The sequence below is a fragment of the Bombina bombina genome, chromosome 5 (assembly GCF_027579735.1).
Source record: "Bombina bombina isolate aBomBom1 chromosome 5, aBomBom1.pri, whole genome shotgun sequence".
Lineage (NCBI taxonomy): Eukaryota > Metazoa > Chordata > Amphibia > Anura > Bombinatoridae > Bombina > Bombina bombina.
In genome coordinates this window covers 531,367,264-531,392,889 of record NC_069503.1, presented here as the reverse complement: position 1 = coordinate 531,392,889, position 25,626 = coordinate 531,367,264, and the positions used below count along the sequence as shown (strand labels likewise).

Here is a 25,626-nt window from a genome sequence, read left to right as displayed (position 1 = left end):
ATGTATTTATAAATAGATATTCTTTTATATATATATATATATATATATATATATATATATATATATATATATATATATATATATATATATATATGTGTGTGTGTGTGTATATATATATATATATATATATATATATATATATATATTTATGCAAAATACCATCATATATATAGAAATATGTATTTATGAATAAAAAGGACTTATTCTACTATGTGAAGAACGTTGGAATGTAAAATATATTGATATTTTCATGTTGGGTTAGTGCACTTGAGAATATATTTTTTCGTTCAAGTAGGGTGTTAGGTTTTTTCCACTTTTTATGCTCCATTGACTTCTATGGGGGAATAGGTTATTGAGCATGCAATATTGTAAATTCTGATTTTTACACCCATCATGTTAGCGCACGAGCGATAACTGTTTACTTTCCACTTGTAATACCAGGACAGCCCAATGCACGCAAAAAAGATTATTTCTAGTGTAGTTAACGCTTGTGCGGGAGTGTTAAATAGTGCTCCACTTGTAATCTGTCCCTTTATCATCTATTCATTTTTACACATAATATTTCTAACACATATAACACAAACTGACCATATTATTATTATGTAGGTATGAAATATCAGAATCACTTAAAAAAAAAAATAAGAATGAAACTGATTGCATGCAATTCATGAACTGGACACAATTAGCATTAAATAAATAATTGCAGGTCATAGTCTATATTCACGCGCCTGACTCTTTTTAATTGGTATATTCAAAACATTTTGAGTTTTCTGAATTTTAAAAGCTTATTATAATTGCAACAAGAAATCCTGTCTTTAAGACATTTTGGCAAACTATTGTGAATCAACCTATATTTCTTAAATGCATTTGTATTTGATTGAAATGCTCATTAAACCATGTTCAGATAAAATGTTTTGGTGCACTTCATTATAATGAGGATATCTACACTTTGGAAACTAACTAGGCATGATAGAAACCTTCAAATATATGAAGGGACTTAATAAAGTAGAAGCTGAAAGCATTTTCCACAAAAAAACAGATGCCAAAACAAGGGGTCACCATGTAAAGTTAGAGGGTAGCAGATTTAGGAGAAATTTGAGGAGGCATTTTTTTTCAGAAAGGGTGGTGGATTTATGGAATAAACTTCCATTTGAGGTGGTTAACACAAAGACTGTAAACGAATTCGAAAATGCCTGGGACATGCATAAGGATATCTTAAGGAAAAAGTAACATGTAATATGGGTAGACTTGATGGGCCTTTTTGGTTCTTATCTACCGTCAAATTCTATGTTTCTATGAAGAGCTTTAACTGAGATTTGGGATTTGAGATCAAAGGGCCGATTTATCTATATGTCGGGTGGACATGATCCGCTGGGTGGATCATGTCCGCCCGACTTCGCTGAATGCCGACAGCATACGCTGTCAGCATTTATAATTGCACAAGCAGTTCTGTGAACTCATTGTGCAATGCCGCCCCCCCCCCTGCAGATTTGTGGCCAATCAGCCACTAGCAGGGGATGTCAATCAACCCGATCGTATTTGATCAGGCTGATTGCTCTTCGCCGCCTCAGAGGCTGCGGACCAGTTAAGGAGCAGCGGTCTGAAGGCTCGCGCAGAAACAGCTGCATTGGGGCCAATTGACCGCTTGGTAAATCGGCCAAAAAGAGTTTAGTGATTTTAATATTTGATCTTATACTTCATCTCATATCTATACTGTATAGTCTATGTTTTTTCTATTAAAGGGGCAGTAAACACTAAATACATTTTATAAGCGTAGTATTGAGGTTATTCCCCACCTCTGTCTAGTCATAGATGTCTTTATGTTGAAATCTAACGTTCCCTGCATTCCAGTGCTGATATGTGCTTGCACGTGTGCAGCAACTCTACCTAGTATCATAAAGTTACTAGGAACTGGAAAATATGGAAATATACCAAAAGTGCATATTAAAAGTTTACTTGTGAAAATCTAGGAATTGTCTGGCATTTTTAAATTTTGGTAAGAAGGGGCATTTAAAGGGACAGTAAAGTCAAAATTAAACATTCATAATTCAGACAGAGCATGTGATTTTAAACAACTTTCCAATTTACTTCTATGATCAAATTTGCTTTGTTTTGTTCAATATCCTTTGTTAAGAGTAAAGCTAGGTAGGCTGATAGAAGCTCAGGAGCGTTCACTTTTCTTTAGCAGTCTATGGCAGCGGTGTTTGCAACTGTGTATAACATTGCTATAAACAAACAATGTTGGAAACTCTGCTGCCAGATGTCTAGAGCCACGTGCATGCTCCTGAGCTCACCTAGAATTACTCTTTTAATAAAGGATACCAAGAGAACTAAACAAAATTGATAACAGAAGTAAATTGGAAAGTTGTTTAAAGTTTCATGCTCTGTCTGATCCATTTAATTTTTATTTTGACTTTACTGTCCCTTTAAGTAATTTTCCTTCTTTGCACAATAAAGGTGATATAGTAAAATGTATGTTTTTGCTGTTAAAAAAATGTTTTTGTGCATGTATATATGGTTATCATTGTTAGGATGGGCTGGGACCAAAAGTAGGTTGAGGCATTTTAATAGGGACAGTATATCGTAAAATTGTTTTTTCCTTAATGTATTTCCAATAACTTGTTATACCAGCTGCAGAGTATAAATGTATGAGAAATTGCATTTTCAGGTTTATTTGTCTATATGAATTAACTGGTTTTGTGCTTTTAAACCACAGCCTATTGAAATGGTTTGCGCTTGCAGGTAATATCAGATCTCTTTATGTTATCACTTTGTGTGCACACACTTGCTGCCTTATCTTATGTCTGTTTGTAAACCAAAGCCTAATACTTAGAGTGAACACTGGAAAATTTACATTTTATTACATAACTATCCTGCACCCCACTAGGAGTGTAATTTCTTCTTCTGGATGTGTTTACTTAGGCTTGTCACTAGCCTAGACTTCAGTATAGAATCTTTCAGTGTAGGTTTGGATTCCAAAGGCTAAATCAGCTATTTCAAATGCCAAAATAAGGGTAAACAAGCTACTTGTAAACAATTTAATATACTCAAGCAGGTCAAATGGATCATTGGGAACAATTTAAAGGTGAGAAATGTTTTGGGTACATTTTACCTTTAAAGCAGAGCAGCATACTTCTTCCCCTTTTGTTATTTAACCATATCCAAAAACTGACAAATATAAATTATTTAGTTGATTTACAAAAACATTTAAAGTTTGTAATTACCATCTGTTACTATGTTTGGTACATTCTTTGTCATCAAATAGTAAAATGTATTAAACGAATGAAACCCAGAAGGTATTGAAGTTAACTTTTTAAATAAAGAATAACTGCATATTGTTCAACAGCCTGTGTAGTCACAATCACAGTCACTAAAAAACATGCTATTGTCATCATATGTCAGCTGCACTATTAGAGAGCATTACAAGACACAGACATCCACAGGTACTCACATGCACACACAAAGCATCCCATACATTCAATATCAAATAAAAACCGTCATCCACAGACATTAATCATCACTATCAAAGGGAGCTGCTTCTCTGTGACTGTTATCCTTCCCCCTTGGTTAATCCATGCTAGAGATATACACTTATACACTTACACTTGTATGCTATACACTTGCACAACCTTCCTGCACAAATATGGTGGCAGGTTTCTCTGTACAACACTTTGAAGGCCATCTTGGAAACCCTGCCACCATAATGGCAAAGTTATATAATGTCTGTATACTGTGAACCCTCTTATGCAGTGTGGGGCACACAGAGGGGCCAAAATTAATAGAGAAGGAGCCCAAGCACCACCAGGTACCGCCCAAGGGCCAAGACACAGGAGACAGATTACAAAAACACACACATGTTGATAAATTAAGGAGGGCAGTATGCGAATATACTAGATGACAGACAACAGACAGACACTAGGGGCCCGATGATCTAAAGATCTCTAAAACGTTCCATCAATATTGTGAGCCAAGTAATTTTATTGGCTGGAGCCATGTCAGTTTGATTAGGGGGCAGGTTCTTTTTGGCTGCTCTCCATCCGTCTGCTACTAATAGACAGGTTTTTGAAGACCAGGCCCAAAGTGACACATGCATGCCTCATTAACAGTGGTATTTTAATATGACCAGCAAAAATTCATGCATACTCCTTACTTACCCAGGTGTGAGGCTGTCTGAAGCTATCACAGACCAATCCTGCACTTAATGTGAATCCATCAAAAGAGACAGCCCTAGAGTGAGTCATTTAGGAGCCTACAGAGGCAGCCATTGTGAGGAAGATCCTTTTAATGTAAAGCTGGGGGCAAGACCTGACTCTGGGCCCACTAACAGAAATTGGGGGGGGGCAGCCCTGCCCTGGTTTCCAGACACAGCAAGGCAGTGAGTGACAGGCAAGCCCTGAGTCATGCACAAATAATAATGGTGATGACTTGGCAGGGCTAAGGCTATAACAGCCTTGGCCCACAACTGGTCTCAGCTCACCGGGCAAATGCCCAGTTTGCTCTATGCTCAGAGAGTTTTATTGGATGTTTCTGTGATGTTTGTTGTTATGCTTTTTGGAGTGTCACTGTTTACCAGCTGAACACTGAGAGTTGTACTCACCAGGCAGTAAACTTCTATAGCATAGACTAGTTACGTTCCTGCAAAAAAAAAAAAAATTGTAACAAGTTTCAACAGTGTTCTTTTATATGCATGATAGACATTTGTGTAGTTTAGCGTCTCATTTAGGGTCTGATTTTCAAAAAATAAAATAAAATCATGGAGACAAATCATCAGCTTATTTTGCTTATTTTACTTAGCCTTTTTGTTTTCTGTGTTTCTAAGGTTATTTATCACTCTTACCCTGGGGGTTAGTTAACCCTTTTTGTTTTGTTTTATTCACAAAAATAATAAAGCAAGACTTTTCAATGTACTTTTTGGTGCTCCTGACAAAACTTTTTCATTGGATAACTATACTGTAAAATAAGCATCACTCCTTAACATAGTTTATATTAGAGAACTCCCCTTAAAGGGACAGTAAACATAAAAAATAAGGTTGCATTATTCTGCACATAATAAATGATCAGTTCTTCTTTTCAAAAGTGCTGTCTAATAACATTGAACTAAATGTAGCTTTTTAAAAGAAGACCTGATCAGAAGAGCCTGGAGAGGAAACAAGTTGAATGGGGGCTAAAATCTTTCAAATTTTTTGTTTTTTCAAGCTCTCACTTCTGCACTATGGACAAAATGATGTAACATTTTTTACATGTACTGTCCCTTTAATAGGATACACAGTTCTCAAGGTAAACTTGTCTTTAAAGCAATCACTAATGTGCCTCATAATACTGACAAGAAATCTTATAGAATCTTGCCAGACCAGAGAACTTTATAGAGTCAGGCCCTTAGTTGTGCTAAATGCTTTAGCATTTCTAGTACCTTGTTATACCAGCTTCAGAGTATTAAACATGTGGGAAATTGCTCCGTTAGGCTTATTTGTGTTTGAAATAGCTGGTCTACTCATTTAAACCACAACCCATTATTACCCAGAAGATGCTCATTCAAAAAGAGTCAGCAGCTGTCCTTTTACAGCTATTTATTTGCACTAACTCTTATACAGACAAAACCTTCTGTCAGACTGTAACAACTAACAAATAACTCCAATTGTATTAGGTGTGATGATGACACTGTGGTGTCTGATGAATAAAATATTCTACATAGTTACAAACACTGCTGTTATATGGTACTCGCAATGCATGCATTCTCTGAGCATATGTAGATATGTTCTTAACAAAGAATAGCAAGAAACAAAGAACATTTAATAACGCAAGTAATTTTTTTTTTTTTTTAAAGTCAGTGCTCTTTCTAAATCATTAAAGTTTAATTTTGACTTTTATGTCCCTATAAGGGGAAACATTACAGTACAGTGTCCCTTTAATGTCCATTATATACACTGTGTGCAGAATTATTAGGCAAATGAGTATTTTGACCACATCATCTTCTTTATGCATGTTGTCTTACTCCAAGCTGTATAGTCTCGAAGGCCTACTACCAATTAAGCATATTAGGTGATGTGCATCTCTGTAATGAGAAGGGGTGTGGTCTAATGACATCAACACCCTATATCAGGTGTGCATAATTATTAGGCAACTTCCTTTCCTTTGGCAAAATGGGTCAAAAGAAGGACTTGACAGGCTCAGAAAAGTAAAAAATAGTGAGATATCTTGCAGAGGGATGCAGCACTCTTAAAATTGCAAAGCTTCTGAAGCGTGATCATCGAACAATCAAGCGTTTCATTCAAAATAGTCAACAGGGTCGCAAGAAGCGTGTGGAAAAACCAAGGCGCAAAATAACTGCCCATGAACTGAGAAAAGTCAAGCGTGCAGCTGCCAAGATGCCACTTGCCACCAGTTTGGCCATATTTCAGAGCTGCAACATCACTGGAGTGCCCAAAAGCACAAGGTGTGCAAAACTCAGAGACATGGCCAAGGTAAGAAAGGCTGAAAGACGACCACCACTGAACAAGGCACACAAGCTGAAACGTCAAGACTGGGCCAAGAAATATCTCAAGACTGATTTTTCTAAGGTTTTATGGACTGATGAAATGAGAGTGAGTCTTGATGGGCCAGATGGATGGACCCGTGGCTGGATTGGTAAAGGGCAGAGAGCTCCAGTCCGACTCAGACGCCAGCAAGGTGGAGGTGGAGTACTGATTTGGGCTGGTATCATCAAAGATATGCTTGTGGGGCTTTTTCGGGTTGAGGATGGAGTCAAGCTCAACTCCCAGTCCTACTGCCAGTTTCTGGAAGACACCTTCTTCAAGCAGTGGTACAGGAAGAAGTCTGCATCCTTCAAGAAAAACATGATTTTCATGCAGGACAATGCTCCATCACACGCGTCCAAGTACTCCACAGCGTGGCTGGCAAGAAAGGGTATGAAAGAAGAAAATCTAATGACATGGCCTCCTTGTTCACCTGATCTGAACCCCATTGAGAACCTGTGGTCCATCATCAAATGTGAGATTTACAAGGAGGGAAAACAGTACACCTCTCTGAACAGTATCTGGGAGGCTGTGGTTGCTGCTGCACGCAATGTTGATGGTGAACAGATCAAAACACTGACAGAATCCATGGATGGCAGGCTTTTGAGTGTCCTTGCAAAGAAAGGTGGCTATATTGGTCTCTGATTTGTTTTTGTTTTGTTTTTGAATGTCAGAAATGTATATTTGTGAATGTTGAGATGTTATATTGGTTTCACTGGTAAAAATAAATAATTGAAATGGGTATATATTTGTTTTTTGTTAAGTTGCCTAATAATTATGCACAGTAATAGTCACCTGCACACACAGATATCCCCCTAAAATAGCTATAACTAAAAACAAACTAAAAACTATCTCCAAAACTTTTCAGCTTTGATATTAATGAGTTTTTTGGGTTCATTGAGAACATGGTTGTTCTTCAATAATAAAATTAATCCTCAAAAATACAACTTGCCTAATAATTCTGCACTCCCTGTACAGTGTTTTCCCTAGGCCCTTTTTAAAGGTGGCATCACCCGGCTGATTTTCCTGGACATATTCAGTATTCAGCTAAAATTAACTAATATTAAAATGTTTCAATCTTTATTACGTACTGACATTATCATGAAATATATTTATGTTCAATTATACAATTAATTTGTGCTTTATATAGCAGACAATGTTATATTTTCTGTGTGTATATATATATATATATATATATATATATATATATATATATATATATATATAAATAAATAACATTTAAAAATCTATCTATCTATATCTATATAAATCTCTCTCTCTCTCTCTCTCTCTCTCTCTCTCTCTTTCTCTCTCTCTCTCTCTCTCTCTCTCTCTATATATATATATATATATATATATATATATATATATACAGTATATATATATATATATATATATATATATATATATATATATATATATATATATATATATATACACTGTATATATATATATATACACAGTGTTTTTTTGTTTTTAACCCAGCTGTCTGAAAGAGATAAGGTATCTGTTATGGACAACAATGTAATTATAACTGTAACACTAGTTATAAGACCAATAGAGATAAGAGTTTTTGTAACTGATTAAAAAAGAATTAATTTTGACACAGACCTTACATTTAAAAAAATGTGTATTATGTTTACTGAAAAAGTCTTTGAATAGATTGCTTGTTAGATTAATGGAAACTATTGATTTGGTTTAATTAAAATCTGTGTCCGTTGACAGGAACAAATACAAAGCACGGCCTACGCTGCAAAGCCTGCAAAATGAGCATCCATCACAAGTGCACAGAAAGTATTGGCTCACAACGTTGTATGGGAAAACTGGTGAGTGAACTAAGATCTGTCAAATTCATCATTAATGTAAATTAATTTAATTTAAAGGGACAGTCTACACCAGAATTTGTATTGTTTTGAAAAATAGATAATCCCTTTATTGCCCATTCCCCAGTTTTTCTTAACCAACACTGTTATATTAATATCATTTTTACCTCTGTGATTACCTTGTATCTAAGCCTCTTCTGACAGCCCCCTGATCACATGGTATTGCATTTATTATCTATAGACTTGTATTTTAGCCAATTAGTGCAATGTCTGCCACTAGTCACGGGCGTTATCACAATGTTACCTATATGGCTCATATGAACTAGCACTCCCCTGTTCTGAAAAGCAATTTAAAAAGCATGTGATAAGAGGCGGCCTTTAAGGGCTTAGAAATTATCATATGAGCCTACCGATGTTTAGCTTTCAACTAAGAATACCAAGAGAACAAAGCACATTTGATAATAAAAGTAAATTGTAAAGTTGTTTAAAATGACATGCCCTATCTGAATCATGAAAGTTTATTTTTGACTAGACTGTCCCTTTAATTCTGTAATTGTAAAAACAAAGAAGCAAAAGCACGTCAAGTAACAAATTCAGCAATGAAATGTTTAAAATAACACAAGATAAGACAAGAGGTTAAAGGGAAAAAATAGTTTTGTGTAGTGGACATGATGCATTAGTAAATACTAACGGATGTTGAAAGTTGAAGATTTTAGGACAGAAGAATTGAAGTTAAAGGGAGATACTGGTGTAAAATAAAAATAATGAAAAAAGTCGTTTTTTATAGAACATTTATTTTTAAATTACTTCTCTTATTTTGCTTTGTGTTTAAAGGGACAGTAAACAACTTTAAATTTTAATATAACATGTTTAGTTATGCACAGTAAAATATGTTTGCAATATACTTTTATTATTTATGTTGCCCCATTTTCATATAATTTAGCTCTGAAAACTGTGGCTTTTCAGAACTGGAAATGCACCCAACTGACCTCTACCCTGATGCATATATTCTTATAATTGACTTTAACTGATAAGAACTGCAAAACAATGCACTTTATTACTAACATTATTACAGGTGAAACTTGAAAAATTAGAATATCGTGCAAAAGTTCATTTATTTCACTAATGCAACTTAAAAGGTGAAACTAATATATGAGATAGACTCATTACATGCAAAGCAAGATAGTTCAAGCCGTGATTTGTCTTAATTGTGATGATTATAGCTTACAGCTCATGAAAACCCCAAATCCACAATCTCAGAAAATTAGAATATTACATGCAATAAATAAAACAATGATTGTACAATATCTGAAAAGTATAAGCATGCATACTGTATGTACTCAGTACTTGGTTTGGGCCCCTTTTGCAGCAATTACAGCCTCAATGCGGCGTGGCATGGAAGCTATCAGCCTGTGGCACTGCTGAGGTGTTATGGAAGACCAGGATGCTTCAATAGCAGTCTTCAGCTCTTCTGCATTGCTCGGTCTCATGTCTCTCATCTCTCTCTTGGCAATGCCCCATAGATTCTCTATGGAGTTCAGGTCAGGCAAGTTTGCTGGACAATCAAGCACAGTAATCCCACGGTCATTGAACCAGGTTTTGGTGCTTTTGGCAGTGTGGGCAGGTGCCAAGTCCTGCTGGAAAATGAAGTCAGCATCCCCATAAAGCTCGTCTGAGGAAGGAAGCATGAAGTGCTCCAAAATCTTCTGGTAGACGGGTGCGTTGACCCTGGACTTAATGAAGCACAGTGGACCAACACCAGCAGATGATATGGCTCCCCAAATCAACACAGACTGTGGAAACTTCACACTGGACTTCAAGCATCTTGCAGTGTGTGCCTCTCCATTCTTCCTCCATACTCTGGGTCCTTGGTTTCCAAATGAGATGCAAAATTTTCTCTTATCAGAAAAGAGGACTTTGGACCACTGAGCAACAGACCAGGTCTGTTTTTCTTTAGTCCAGATAAAACGCTTCTGACGTTGTTTGTTGTTAAGGAGTGGCTTGACAAGAGGAATACGACATTTGAAACCCATGTCCAGGATCCGTCTGTGTGTGGTGGCTCTTGTGAAAGTCCCCAACACTTTTGAATGGCCTTTTCCTGACAATCCTCTCCAGGCTGCGGTCATCCCTGCTGCTTGTGCACCTTTTTCTTCCACACTTTTCCCTTCCACGTAACTTTCTATTAATGTTCTTTGATACAGCACTTTGGGATCATCCAACTTCTTTTGCAATTACCTTTTGAGGCTTTCCCTCCTTATGGAGGGTGTCAATGATGGTTTTCTGCACAACTGTCAGGTCAGCATTCTTTCCCATGATTGTGATTCCTACTGAACCAGCTGAGAGACCATTTAAAGGCTCAGGAACCCTTTGCAGGTGTTATGGCTTAATTAGCTGATTAGAGTGGGACACTTTGAGCCTAGAATATTGCACCTTTTCACAATATTCTAATTTTCTGAGATTGTGGATTTGGGGTTTTCGTGATCTGTAAACCATAATCATCACAATTATGACAAATCACGGCTTGAACTATCTTGCTTTTCATGTAATGAGTCTCATATATTAGTTTCATCTTTTAAGTTGCATTTGTGAAATAAATTAACTTTTGCACAATATTCTAATTTTCTTACCTGTATCATAGCTACCTAGATTGGCTCCTTTAAATATGGAAAGGGGTAAGTGGAATTTAGCTACTGAAACATAACAGAAATGTCTTTTAATTACAAGGTTTCCTGTCCCTTTAACCCATAGCAAAATAGTGCTTTTTATGGTGTGAGAATGATTTGAAAGATAGGCTTCTTCAGCTGTCATCATTATTATACTAAATTGGTTTTTTGGTTTTTATGAGATCCTTTGTTCTTATTTCATGCTGCAAATTCATCATATAACAGTAAATTTACATAAAGGCACTTTAATTATAGCAGAATTATTCTTAAATTTCTTATTAATGTTTGTAACCTACCATCTCCTATGTCAGGCTTTAGGAGTCATGCTAAATATACAAACAAAACAATTTTAAATTGCCTTAATATTTTACTTGTATATATATATATATATATATATATATATATATATACAGGTGGCCCTCTGTTTACGACGGTTCAATTTGCGCCGTTTCAGAATAACGCCCTTTTTTTCAGCCATGTGACTGCTATTGAAAGCATTAGCACATGCATACATTAAAGTAGCCAGTAGGTGGAGCTGTCCACTTGTGTTGCAGCAAACACATGCAAAGAAAAGCAAGCCAGACATGATCAATGGATCAGTTTTCAAAGGAACAAGATCTAGCAGCCACTTGCCTTAGATGCAGACTCAATGCAAAGAACTGTTTGCAGAAAAAGGCAAGTAAAAAACGTTTTTGTTCATTAAACTTAGTTTGATGATGATACAGTCTGTTGTGTGATTAAACACAGGCAGGCTGAAATTAATCAGTGTATAACCAGACCTGAGCAATGGAGCCGTTTTTAAAGGAACAATATCTAGCAGCCACTTCCCTTAGCTGCAGAAAAATGCAAGTAAAAAAATGTTTTTCTACATTAAACTTATTTTGATGATGATACAGTCTGTTGTGTGATTAAACACAGGCAGGCTGAAATTAATCAGTGTATAACCAGACCTGAGCAATGGAGCCATTTTTAAAGGAACAATATCTAGCAGCCACTTCCCTTAGCTGCAGAAAAATGCAAGTAAAAAAAACGTTTTTCTTCATTAAACTTAGTTTGATGATGATACAGTCTGTTGTGTGATTTTGTTTTTGTTCATTAAACTTAGATTGATGATGATACAGTCTGTGTTTGTGTGATAATTTTATTAGGTGCGGTTTAGCAAATGTTTTTGTTTATTAAACTTAGTTTGATTATGATACAATCTATTTTATTAGGTTAATAATGCTGTTTCGCATTTAAAGTCTTCATTTCAAAGCTTTAAAAATAATGTATTAGGTGTTACTTATGACAATTTTGAGAGGGGCCTGGAACCTAACTCCCTCACTTCCCATTGACTTACATTATAAACTGGGTTTCAATTTACAGCGGTTTCGATATACAACCATTCCTTCTGGAACCTAACCCCGGCATAAACTGAGGGCTACCTGTATATATATATATTTTTAAGAGATACTGCTACCGACATTAACTCTGTCTTCTACTGTATAGAGTTACAATCTTAGATTTTATCTCTCATATTCTAACATACCATTTAAAGGGACATGAAACAAAACAAAAAATATTTTCATGAATCAGATAGATCATACAATTTTAAACAACTTTCCAATTTTTTAAACAACTTTCCAATTTTAATTATATTATCTAATTTGCCTCATTCTCTTGGTATCCTTTGTGGAAGGAGAAGTAATGTACTACTGGGAGCTAGCTAAAAAGGGCATATATGTGCAGCCACCAATCAGTAGCTACTGAACCTACCTAGGTATACATTTTACCAAAGTATTAAAAAAATGGAAACAAATTAGATAATAGAAATACATTGGACGTCAGTTCAACTTGCATGCTCTATCTGAATTCATGAAACAAAAAAATGGGTTCATGTCCCTTTAAAATTTGATTATTCAGATAGTGCATACAATTGAAAAAATCTATTTACGTACGTTATTATATTTAGCTCCTGGTATCATTTGTTTAACTCTTTCCCATGAGCACAGCTTGAGGAGGCTGTAGTGTGTATAGCAATGATACAGAAGCAGCCTGTAGAGGGAGTCCTATGCAGTAGCTTCACCCACTCTGAGGTAAAACTCTATGGTAAACTAAGCTTCATAGCTAGAAGCACCATTAAATAATTAAAACTGAATACAAACTGAGTGCATCCATCTATGGATAGGAGACATCCAAACAGTGTGTAAAAAAGTACTAAGTGAAGGCAGAGCTGTGCCTGTTGAAGTTAAAGGGACAGTATACTGTAAAATAGTTTTTCCCTTAATGTGTTTACAATTGCTTTTTTTACCAACTGCAGAGTAAAAAATGTATGAAAATTACCTTTTTAAGGTTTATTTCTGTATATTAAAGCTCTGATTTTGTGTTTTGAAGCCACAGCCTAATAAAATAGGTTGAGCTTGTAGGTATAATCAGATCTCATTACTGTATCACATTGTGCACATATACCTGCTTCTTTATCTTATATCTGTCCTTAAAACAATCACCAGTATTTTGAGAGAACAATGGAAAATCAACATTGTATTACCTTATCTCTGCTATATCCCACTGGCAGTGTAATTTATTCTGCTGGCTGTGTTTACAAAGCTTGTCTATAGCTGGTACGCGCGGCCACAAACTTTCAGAATAGGTGGGGATACCACAAGCTAAATCAACTATTTAAAATGCCAATATAAGGGTAAAGGAGCTACTTGTAAACAATTTAATACACTCCAGCAGGTAAAGTGGATCATTGGGAACAAATTAAAGGGGAGAAAATTTTTGAGTAAACTGTCCCTTTAAAGTTGCCGTCACTTTTATAATATTGCTACAAAGCACAAACAATGCTGCCACATAGTGCTCGAAAACACGCGTACACATCTAAAGCTGTCTTGATAAGCCGTTGTGGAAAGGAGTTATGTTTCAATAAAAGATACATAGGGAAATGGGTTAATTTGACAATAGAAGAAAACCGGATTTTTTTATGTTACAATCTGAATCATCAAAGTTTAATATTAGCTACCATGTCCCTCCCCCTAACACTTTTCTGCAATATGTATTCTCAGTTTCTTGCACAGATGCTATGTGTCAGTGTAGCTGAAATAAATCACAGTAGCATTTAGTGACAATGCAACCTTGTTCAGGTTCTCAAGGCAGTACTGGGAAATTATAAAACAAATCATATAAAACTATAGACTTTAAAGGCTAGGTAGCATGATGTATTCAAAGAAAAGATTAGTCTGACAATAACATGTAGATATATTTTTTTTAACTTTCATTAGGTGTTTAAATATTGACAAATTAAGTGCAAACTTTTAGTGTCTATAAAACAATGGGAGCTGCCGTGTTGTAACTTAGGTTACATTCTCTGTTATCTGCCAATTAGGGATGATTTTAAAGAGGACACTAGAGTGTGCAACCATTGGCTGTGTGGGATATTTCCATTTCTAACAGGAACTGAAAAGCTCATAATTTCAGAATGGAATTAAAGGAAAAGGGGACAAAAAAAATAATGAAAGTATATTGCAGAGTTTTTTTTATATATACGATTTATCATTTTATAATAGCATCTCACAGTGTTTAATGTTCCTTTAAACTGCTTGTTACATTAACTGTATAATAACTGTGTTTATTAAGAAATACACTGTGCAACCTTTCAGATTACATATTAGAACATATCCAATGATAATTACCGAACGTTTGCCAGTCTTGTTGAGATCATAGATCACATCAATATTAAAGGTACATAAAACCTAACATTTTTCTTTCATGACTTAGGTAGAACATACAATTTTAAACAACATTCCAGTTTACCTCTATTATAAAAATTGGTTTCATTCTCTTGGTATCATTTGTTGAACTAGCAGCAATGCACTCTAACTGAACTCATGGGTGAGCAAAATATGCTGCCACCAATCATCAGTTCTTTGCTGTTCCTGAGCTTACTTAGATAAATATTTCAGCAAAGGATAACAAGAGAAGGAAGCAAATATAATTTACAGTACATGTTATTATGGGCTCAGATAACACTCTGCCACTTTAATAATTTACAGCAGAGTTGGTGTGTTGTGCTCAGTAGGGGGCAATTATAAAATAAAGGGATGCAAATATTGCAACTCAGTACAAATTAATGGGACATTAAACTCAAAATGAAATCCCCCATTCCTGTTTCATTCTGTGTGGTAGAAAATATGCCAGGTACTTATTTAACCCTGATGAAGGGCTAGTGATGGGCATGAAACCCATTTGTGGAGGTTCCAATGTGGAGGGCTTAACAGAAAGAAATTTGGTGTTGTTCTTTTGCCTTGGTCTGCTGGTCCCTAAAGCTGTAATTTATTTTAATTATTTATTTTGGCCAATCTTTAAGTAATTTACCGCTGTGGTTTACCACTTGTCCTCAGAGAGGCTGAAGTGCATCATGAAGGAGTCTAACCGTTGATCATGCACAATTCACAACAGGAAAAGCTTGATCAGGGCAGAAGCTAATTTATATATTTCCTCATATTATCTATAATCATTTAATATCCATTTAATTACATAGTATTTTTCTTTTAACATCTCAAATGAATGCCTCTGTTTATACATTCACAATTATCTTCATAATTGGATCATTTATAACAGTTGTTAGTTTTAGTGTAATAATCTTCTTTCTTCAAACTATCCCATGTGCTTTTGAAATAAAAATTTAGCTTGGTTCTGCATTATTATCATTTTATGCCCAATACAAGAGTTTTTTGTACTAGCTAGAAATACATTTTCTGTCACTAATGTTAAATTTACATAAAACTACTAATTGACTAAAGCTAAGTGACATTTAACTAATGTTACAATAGTACACTTGAAATGATAATTAGCAATGGGGAATGTCAGAATGTTAACTTACTAATGGTAAAAAATGTTCCCCTTGACATTTAGGGCTAGATTACAGCTGGTCCACGCTAACTTACGCACATATTACAAGTGGAAATTAAACGTAATCGCTCAAGTGCAAAAAAATTTGAGTGCAGTGTGTTTGTGCGAGTGGAGTCCTAATGTGCACCAAATACAACATAAATAAAGTGTTACACTCATATATAAACTACCTATATGTGCAAATATGTGTATATACATTTGTATGTATGTATTTATATATGTACAGTGGGGAAAAAAAGTATTTAGTCAGCCACCAATTGTGCAAGTTCTCCCACTTAAGAAGATGAGAGAGGCCTGTAATTTTCATCATAGGTATACCTCAACTATGAGAGACAAAATGTGGAAACAAATTCAGACAATCACATTGTCGGATTTGGAAAAAAATTATTTGCAAATTATGGTGGAAAATAAGTATTTGGTCAATATCAAAAGTTTATCTCAATACTTTGTTATATATCCTTGTTGGCAATGACAGAGGTCAACCGTTTTCTGTAAGTCTTCACAAGGTTGTCCCACACTGTTGCTGGTATGTTGGCCCATTCCTGCATGCAGATCTCCTCTAGAGCAGTGATGTTTTGGGGCTGTCGCTAGGCAACACAGACTTTCAACTCCCTCCAAAGGTTTTCTATGGGGTTGAGATCTGGAGACTGGCTAGGCCACTCTAGGACCTTGAAATGCTTCTTACGAAGCCACTCCTTCGTTGCCCGGGTGGTGTGTTTGGGATCATTGTCATGCTGAAAGACCCAGCCACATTTCATCTTCAATGCCCTTGCTGATGGAAGGAGGTTTGCACTCAAAATCTCACAATACATGGCCCCATTCATTCTTTCATGTACACGGATAAGTCGTCCTGTTCCCTTTACAGAGAAACAGCCCCAAAGCATGATGTTGCCACCCCCATGCTTCACAGTAGGTATGGTGTTCTCTCTCCTCCAAACACGACAAGCTGTGTTTCTACCAAACAGTTCTACTTTGGTTTCATGTGACCATATGACATTCTCCCAATCCACTTCTGGATCATCCAAATGCTCTCTAGCATACTTCAGACGGGCCCGGACATGTACTGGCTTAAGAAGGGGGACACGTCTGGCACTGCAGGATCTGAGTCCCTGGCAGCGTAGTGTGTTACTGATGGTAGCCTTTGTTACGTTGGTCCAGCTCTCTGCAGGTCATTCACTAGGTCCCCCCGTGTGGTTCTGGGATGTTTGCTCACCATTCTTGTGATCATTTTGACCCCACGGGGTGAGATCTTGCGTGGAGCCCCAGATCGAGGGAGATTATCAGTGGTCTTGTATGTCTTCCATTTTCTAATTATTGCTCCCACAGTTGATTTCTTCACACCAAGCTGCTTGCCTATTGCAGATTCAGTCTTCCCAGCCTGGTGCAGGTCTACAGTTTTGTTTCTGGTGTCCTTCGACAGCTCTTTGGTCTTCACCATTGTGGAGTTTGGAGTGTGACTGTTTGAGGTTGTGGACAGGTGTCTTTTATACTGATAACAAGTTCAAACAGGAGCCATTAATACAGGTAATGAGTGGAGGACAGAGGAGCCTCTTAAAGAAGAAGATACAGGTCTGTGAGAGCCAGAAATCGTGGTTGTTTGTAGGTGACCAAATACTTATTTTCCACCATAATTTGCAAATAAATTCTTTCCAAATCAGACAATGTGATTGTCTGGATTTGTTTCCACATTTTGTCTCTCATAGTTGAGGTATACCTATGATGAAAATTACAGGCCTCTCTCATCTTCTTAAGTGGGAGAACTTGCACAATTGGTGGCTGACTAAATACTTTTTTTCCCCACTGTATATGTATATACATACACACAAACACATTTTTAAGTCCAAATATCTTAGTATGCTCCATAAATAATTGAATGTAACACCAGTAACCAAATGAATGTTCGTTAAAGAAACACTAGATATCCAAATGCTGTGTTCTTAATCTGCGTGTTACATGTGCTGTATATTAATCAACTTAATGTTACAGAGTTTCAAGCTTACATCACTTTCAATGCTGTATAGTACAAACTGCGCTCTCAGCCTGTCAGTGTAGGATATATTATCCCAGCTATACAGAGTTCCGTAGTATGTATAATGATCAGCTGTAAATTACAGCGTTTTACTCACGGATCCCAGGTGAAGTCTTGTTTACTCTGAAGGGCCGTTATGGTTTATAGCGGTCCCGGTCCTAAGCTCCAAAATGCTTCAGGACTCTCCAATAACCCTATTTCATTCCAGAACATCCAGCAAACACAGGTTAGACAAATTCAGCAGACACCAGTATTTAAATGAGGAGGGAGCAAGAAAAGTTAAAAAGTCAGTTTATTGTAACATGAAGTTAAGAACATAAAGAGCACAGCAACCAGACTATGCTCAGCTGTGCAGGTCTGGTTGCTGTGCTCTTTATGTTCTTAACTTCATGTTAAGAAATGGGGATTGAGAAAGAACCCGAGTGGGGGTTTGATATTAGCACTCTTTCCTATTGTAAGTTGATGAAAAGTTCAATACTTTATTTTGTAATTAAGTTAAAAAAGGAGAAAAACAACTCCTCAGTATGTACCGCTGTTAGCCAAACATGTAATACAATTTAAACTATTATGTTACATCACCCCCCTGTTTCCTGGCCGATATCAGCAGGCTCGGCATCAGGTGACAGGGGTGACTAACATACAAGAGTAAAAAGTGCAAAACCAATGCACTAGTGACACAAATGCGTTTCGGCTGTCTTGGCAGCTTTTTTTTTTTGCCTGTACTTTTACATTGAGAAAGGCTGCCAAGACAGCCGAAACGCGTTTGTGTCACTAGTGCATTGGTTTTCCACTTTTTACTCTTTTACGTTTCCTTTCATACATTAAAACTTTATAAATAATTTTTAATCATTTTTTTTATATTTTAAAATGTGTTACTGTGTATTTACTGTAAATATTTTACATTCCAATGTTCTTCACATAGTAGAAAATGTTCTTTGTATTTTATATACAGCATATATTCCTGTATACAGGTGGCCCTCGTTTTACAATGGTTCAATTTACACCGTTTCAGAATAACAACCTTTTTTCCAGTCATGTGACTGCTATTGAAAAGCATTGAGAAGCAGTGCATTTATTAAAATAGCCAGTAGGTGGAGCTGTCCGCTTGTGTTGCAGCAAAGCCAAGCAAGCTGAAATTAATCAGTTTAACCAGACCTGAGCTATCGAGCAGATTTCAAAGGAACAAGATCTTCCTGTCTATAAATCAGTCCAGATTGGAAAGCATAGAAAGAACTGTTTGCAGAAAAATGCAAGTGAAGTCTGTGTTGTGTGATTATTTTATTAGGTTTATAATGCTGTTTAGCAAATGTTTTTGTTCATTTAACTTAGTTTAATTATATATTCTGTGTTGTGTGATTATTTTATTAGGTTTATAATGCTGTTTAGCATTTAAAGTCCTCATTTCAAAGCTTTAAAAATAATATATTAGGTGTTACTTATGACAATTTTAAGAGGGGCCTGGAACCTATCTCCCTCACTTCCCATTGACTTACATTATAATAAACTGGGCTACCTGTATATATTTAAATTTAAATGAATTATATATACAGTTATATACTGTGTGTAAATATATATATATATATATATATATATATATATATATATATACATATATATATATATATATATATATATATATATATATATATATATATTAGATTTTTTTTTTATAATGCGCTTCATTGAAGTCCATGGTGAGAAGAAGTTAGCGTGGTCGCATGCATCAAGTTTTGCTTGTGCTTTCATTTCCAGCTTTGTTTGCTTGTGAGCGAAAGCGCTAAATATCATGCTACTTGTAATCTGTTCCTTTTTCGGCCATTTGAATGAAGTTTAACATTTGAATATTCATTGATATAGACTTATCGCAATCTACGCAAATAAAAATTGGAATTTTACTATTTGAATATTAAAATGATACCTGTTAAAATGTTAAATTTAAAAATAGAAAAATTAACTCTTTTTTCTCAGAAGGCAAATTTGAATGTTAAGAAAATATCTCAAATTCATTGAACAAATGTGCTTAAACGCTCACCCATCCCTAATAATTATAAGGTTGATATGCATCTCACAATAATATTTTTATTTCTTTAAATTTTATCTATGATAGCCACAATTCTGTTTTCTATCAAAGACTATGAGACCTCAGCTTTAAATCCCAATCTTAATGATTCTGATAGATCATGCAATAAACAACTTTCAAATGTTCTTTTTTTTATCAAATTTGCTTTGTTCTCTTGGTATCTTTTGTTGAAGAGTAAACCTAAGTAGGCTGAAGAGCAACAATACACTGCTGGGAGCTAGCTGGTGATTGGATGATACACATATATGCATTTTACCATTGGTTTACCCAAAGTGTTCAGTTCCCAGTAGTGCATTGCTACTGCTGAGTCTTCCAAGAGAATAAAGCTAATTAGATAACGAAAGTAAACCGAAAGGTTATTCAAAATTACTGCTCTATCTGAATCATGAAAGTTTCATTTTGACTCTACTGTCCCTTAAACCAACTAATCATCACTTGACAATCACCCACTAATGGCACTTTTTTTGGACAGATTTTGTTTTTGTTTGAATTAGAATGTTGATGACAACTTTATCAGCTGTTCTAATTTATCTTTAGGCCGATATTTAGCTTCCAGACCAGTGTAATTTTTGTTAGATCAAACTCTGTTAGATATTGTAGATAACAGTTACCTGTAACAGACCAGCAGTGCAACCTGTTGGCATTATAACTGATGCTTCTGAGCCTTGGGAGAAGTAATATCTGTTCAATTTGACTATCAAACGCATGTATAAGAAGATGATTGGTGGATGAATTCTGATTTTCCCAGGGGGAGTGTACTATAGAAAATATTGCAGTGTAAATGGTTGGGAGTTTTGTATGACTGAAAACTCTTAAAGGGACAGTCTACACCAGAATTGTTATTGTTTAAAAAGATAGATAATCCCTTTATTACACATTCCCTAGTTTTGCAGAACCAACACAGTTATATAAATAGGCTTTTTACCTCTGTGATTACCTTGTATCTAAGCCTCTGCAAACTGCCCCCTTATTTCAGTTCTTTTGACAGACATCCATTTTAGCCAATCAGAACTGTCTCCCTGGAACTCCTCGTGCACAGTGTTATCTATATGACACACACGAACTAATAACCTCTAGTGGTGAAAAACTGTAAAAATGCCCTGACAAAAGAGGCGGTCTTCAAGGGATTAGAAATTAGCATATGAACCTCCTAGGTTTAGCTTTCAACCAAGAATAACAAGAGAACAAAGCAAAATTGGTGATAAAAGTAAACTGGAAATTTTTTGAATATTACATTCTCTATCTGAATCATGAAGGTTTATTTTGGACTAGACTTTCCCTTTAACATAAAAGCTGTGCAAGCAGCTAATACCTGCAGCTCAAGACAAATTAGGTTTCATGTCAAGGCTGTTGATTTAGAATTCCTATAGTACGTGTTTGTCAAATTTTGTCTTGTTTCTTATAGGTTTTATATCATTGTTTTATTTAAATGAATTGTACCCATGGACAGCGCTGCGGATATGTTGGCGCTTCATTAATAAAGTATAATTATAAAGTAATAATAGAATAGTTGAAGCTGCTCAAATGTTTTCTGATGTATTAGAATAGTGTTGTTGGATTTTCTCTATGCAAAGGATTAGTGAGTTTAATACAGTAAGAAACCACTGGGGAACCACACACCAGCTGGATTGTCTAGATTTTCTAATGGATTTGAATAACCTCTGATTTGAAAACTCAGAGAAAGCCACTTTAAAGGGCTCTTTAATTAACTAAAAAATAGAATACATTATGGACAAACTATCCAGAATGCAAACTTTTTGGAGAAAACAGTCAAATTTGAGATAGTTGACTTTCTATAATTTTAATGTATGCTCCTTAAATGAATATAAAAGTGCAAAACAATGATGCTCTTAGATAATTTTATTATTGTGCTATGCTATGCATATAACTGTGTTTTCCCCCTGCAAAAAGGTTAAATGCATAGTTAAAATCAACTCCAAAGCAGCAATGCACTACTGGGAGCTGGCTGAACATATGAGCCAATGACAAGAGACATATTTGTATAGCCACCATTTACCAGCTACTTCCCAGTAGTGAATTGCTGCTCCTGAGTCTACCTAGGTATGCTTTTCAACAAATGATATCAAGAGAAACAAATACATTTGATAATAGATTTAAATTGAAAAGTCACTTAAAACTACATGCGCTATTTGAATCATGAACAGTGACTTTGATGTATTTTGGAAAAAAACTAGTGCAGAGGGGCACATGTGGCCCCCGGGCCGCCAGTTGGCCATCCCTGTTCTAAGTGAAAAGACGTTAAAACAACCTTTGTAGTGAACTTGACATATTTCTGCAAATGCCAATAAACATTTGTTATTTAATAACTGAATTTAACTGATTGAAAACAAAAGTGAAATAGACAATGTAGCATGTGCAAAGAATTTGGACACCTTTCCAGTCCCTTTGTAACACTACATTTGGGGAAGAAATAATTGAAAAACCTTTTTATAGCCACTTATAGTCTTTCTATTGTTCCTTTAGGAATATTTGACCTTCCTTGCAGAATACGTTCAATCAGAGGTGTAACTAAACCTTTCTAGGCCCCAGGGCAAAGGATGAGATAGGGCCCTCTATTTCAATAGTGCCACCCTACTCCAGCCATTTTGGAAACTGCCCCCATATTTGTAATGGTGAATCTTTACACTTTTCTTTTTTTTTTCCTGGGAGCCTCGTTTTGCAGGGGAAGCACACAGAAGGGCCAAGCATGATGCAGGTGAAATCCATATTTCACCAGGCACCCTGTAGCTAAACCAATACTGATTTCTAGTACTGTGGTATGGTCTTGACTGGGACCCCTGTAGTTAAACCACTGCTTTCAATCAGTTAAAGGGACAGTGTACACAGCCGATAATATTTATTCGTTTTTACTGTGTTCCCAATTATCCATTTTACCTAATAGAGTGTATTAAATTGTTTACAAATAGCTCTGTCAACTTTATTTTCATATTTGAAATAGCTGATTTTGCTTATTGTATTCCCACCCATACTTAATGGTACAGCCTACTCCAGAATTGTTATTTTTAAAAAAGATAGATAGTCCCTTTATTACCCATTGCCCAGTTTTGCATAACCAATACAGTTATATTAATATACTTTTTACCTCTGTGATTACAATGGGGCCTATTTAACAATGGTCTGTCGGACCTGATCCGACAGCGCGGATCAGGTCTGCCAGACCTCGCTGAATGTGGAGAGCAATACGCTCTCCATATTCAGCATTGCACCAGCAGCTCTTGTGAGCTGCTGGTGCAACGCCGCCCCCTCCAGCAGGGGGTTGTCAATCAACCCGATCGTACTCGATCGGGTTGATTTGTGGCGATGCCTGTCTGCCTGCTCAGAGCAGGCGGACAGGGTTATGGAGCAGCGGTCTTTAGACCGCTGCTTCATAACTGGTGTTTCTGGCGAGCCTGCACACGGGCCCTCAAGCTCCATCCGGAGTTTGTTAAATGGACCCCCTTGTATCTAAGCCTCTGCAGACTGCCCCCTTATTTCAGTTCTTTTGACAGACTTGCATTTTAGCCAATCAGTGCTCTCTCATAAGTAACTTCACGGCATGAGCACAATGTTATCTATATGGAACACATGAACTAATGCCCTCTAGCTGTGTAAAACTGTCAAATGCATTTAGATAAGAGATGGCATGCAAGGGCTTAGAAATTAGCATATGAGCCTACATAGGTTAAGCTTTCAACTAAGAATACCAAGGGAACAAAGAAATTTGATGATAAAAGTAAATTGTTTTAAATGACATGCCCTATCTGAATCATGAAAGTTTAATTGTGACTAGACTGTCCCTTTAACATTTCTGATAAGTTCTGGTTACAAAAAAACATGTAAACAAGTAAGTTAAGATAAAATAATGCTCCAAGTAGGAGGTTGTGACAGGGGGGTACTAAAATGTTCATATTACAAGTACTGGTACTGGCTTTTAAAGGGACAAGAAACCCCAACATTTTTTTTTCATGATTTGGATAGAACATACCATTTTAAACAACTTTCCAACTTACTTCTATTATCAAATTTGCTTAATTCTCTTGTAATCCTTTTGCTGAAGAAGCTGCATAGCACTATTGGCAGCCAGCTGAACATATCTAGTTAGCCAATCACAAGAGACAAATGTGTGCATGCACCAATCAGCTAGCCTTTTCTGCAAGGGATACCAAGAGAACGAAGCACATTTGAAAATAGAAGTGCATTTAAAAGTGTAATTTTAATTTTGACTTTCCTATTCCTTTAAGTAAACAGTAATAAAGAATATAAGGAGGACTTAGTGTAGTGTAAATAATAAGATAGCTAACAAAGGGCAAGATTACAAGTTGTGCGGTACAGCTATACTGATGAAAAATTGGCCTTTACGAGCGGAATAGTAAGCTCACCCATATTACAAGTGGCGCGGTAGGGCTGTTACGCTAGCGTTTTAACCTATACCGCAACGATTCTTCTGCACTCAAAAAATGGCCTTTGAGTGTGGAATAGTCAGCTCACCTGTATTACAGGTTGTGCGGTACGGCTATTCTGCTAGCGTTATAGCATATACCGCAACGATCCATTCCGCAATCAAAGACCAGTAGTTATGGATTTTGTGAAACAAAAATGTTTCACAAAACTCATAACAAAAATGTTACAAAGTACACTAACACCCATAACCTCTAAACCGCCATCCCATTGCATCGCAAATACTATAATAAACCTATTAACCCCTAATATGCCGCCCACCCACATCGCAACTACCTAAATTAAAGTATTAACCCCTAATCCGCCGGCCCCCCACATCACTACTACTAAAATAAACATATTAACACCTAAACCGCCGCCCCCCCCCATATCGCTACTACTAAAATAAACCTATTAAGCCCTAAACCCCTGACCCCCCAGATCGCAACAAACTAAATTAAACTATTAACCCCTAAACCTAACACCCTAAATTGAAGAAAACACACTTTTTCTAACTTTGACCCCCTAAATCTGTTACACATCTACAACCACCTAAAAACACCCATGCTAAAGAGTTTCAAAATTTTGTCCTGAGTTTAGAAATACCCAATGTTTACATGTTCTTTGCTTTTTTTGCAAGTTATTGGGCAATAAGTAAAAGTAGCGTTTTGCTATTTCCAAACCATTTGTTTTACAAATTAGCGATAGTTACATTGTAACACTGATATCTGTCATGAATCCCTGAATAACCCTTTACATGTATGTATATATGTTTTAGTAGACAACCCAACGTATTGATCTAGGCCCATTTTGGTATATTTCATGCCACCATTTCACCGCCAAATGCGATCAAATAAAAAAACCTCTTAACTTTCTCACAGAAATTATTTATAAACAACTTGTGCAATTATGGCACAGATGGTTGTAAATGCTTCTCTGGGATCCCCTTTGTTCAGAAATAGCAGACATTTATGGCTTTGGCATTGCTTTTTGGTAATTAGAAGGATGCTAAATGCCGCTGTGCACAACACTTGTATTATGCCCAGCAGTGAAGGGGTTAATTAGGTAGCTTGCATGGTTAATTTTAGCTTTAGTGCAGTGTAGTAGACAACGCAAAGTATTGATCAAGGCCCATTTTGGTATATTTAATGCAACCATTTCACCACCTAATGCGATCAAATAAAAAAAAATT

The 25,626-nt window shown here is 36.1% G+C and overlaps 1 protein-coding gene across 1 annotated transcript in view; it reads left to right on the top strand.

Annotated features, from left to right (window-relative positions):
- The window catches only part of STAC (SH3 and cysteine rich domain), a 472,981-nt gene that overhangs the window by 307,533 nt on the left and 139,822 nt on the right, over positions 1 to 25,626 (top strand). Inside the window, exon 3 of the mRNA XM_053714461.1 lies at positions 8,238 to 8,338. Coding sequence (XP_053570436.1) covers positions 8,238 to 8,338 — 101 coding nt within the window. The remainder of the gene's footprint in view (positions 1 to 8,237; positions 8,339 to 25,626) is intronic.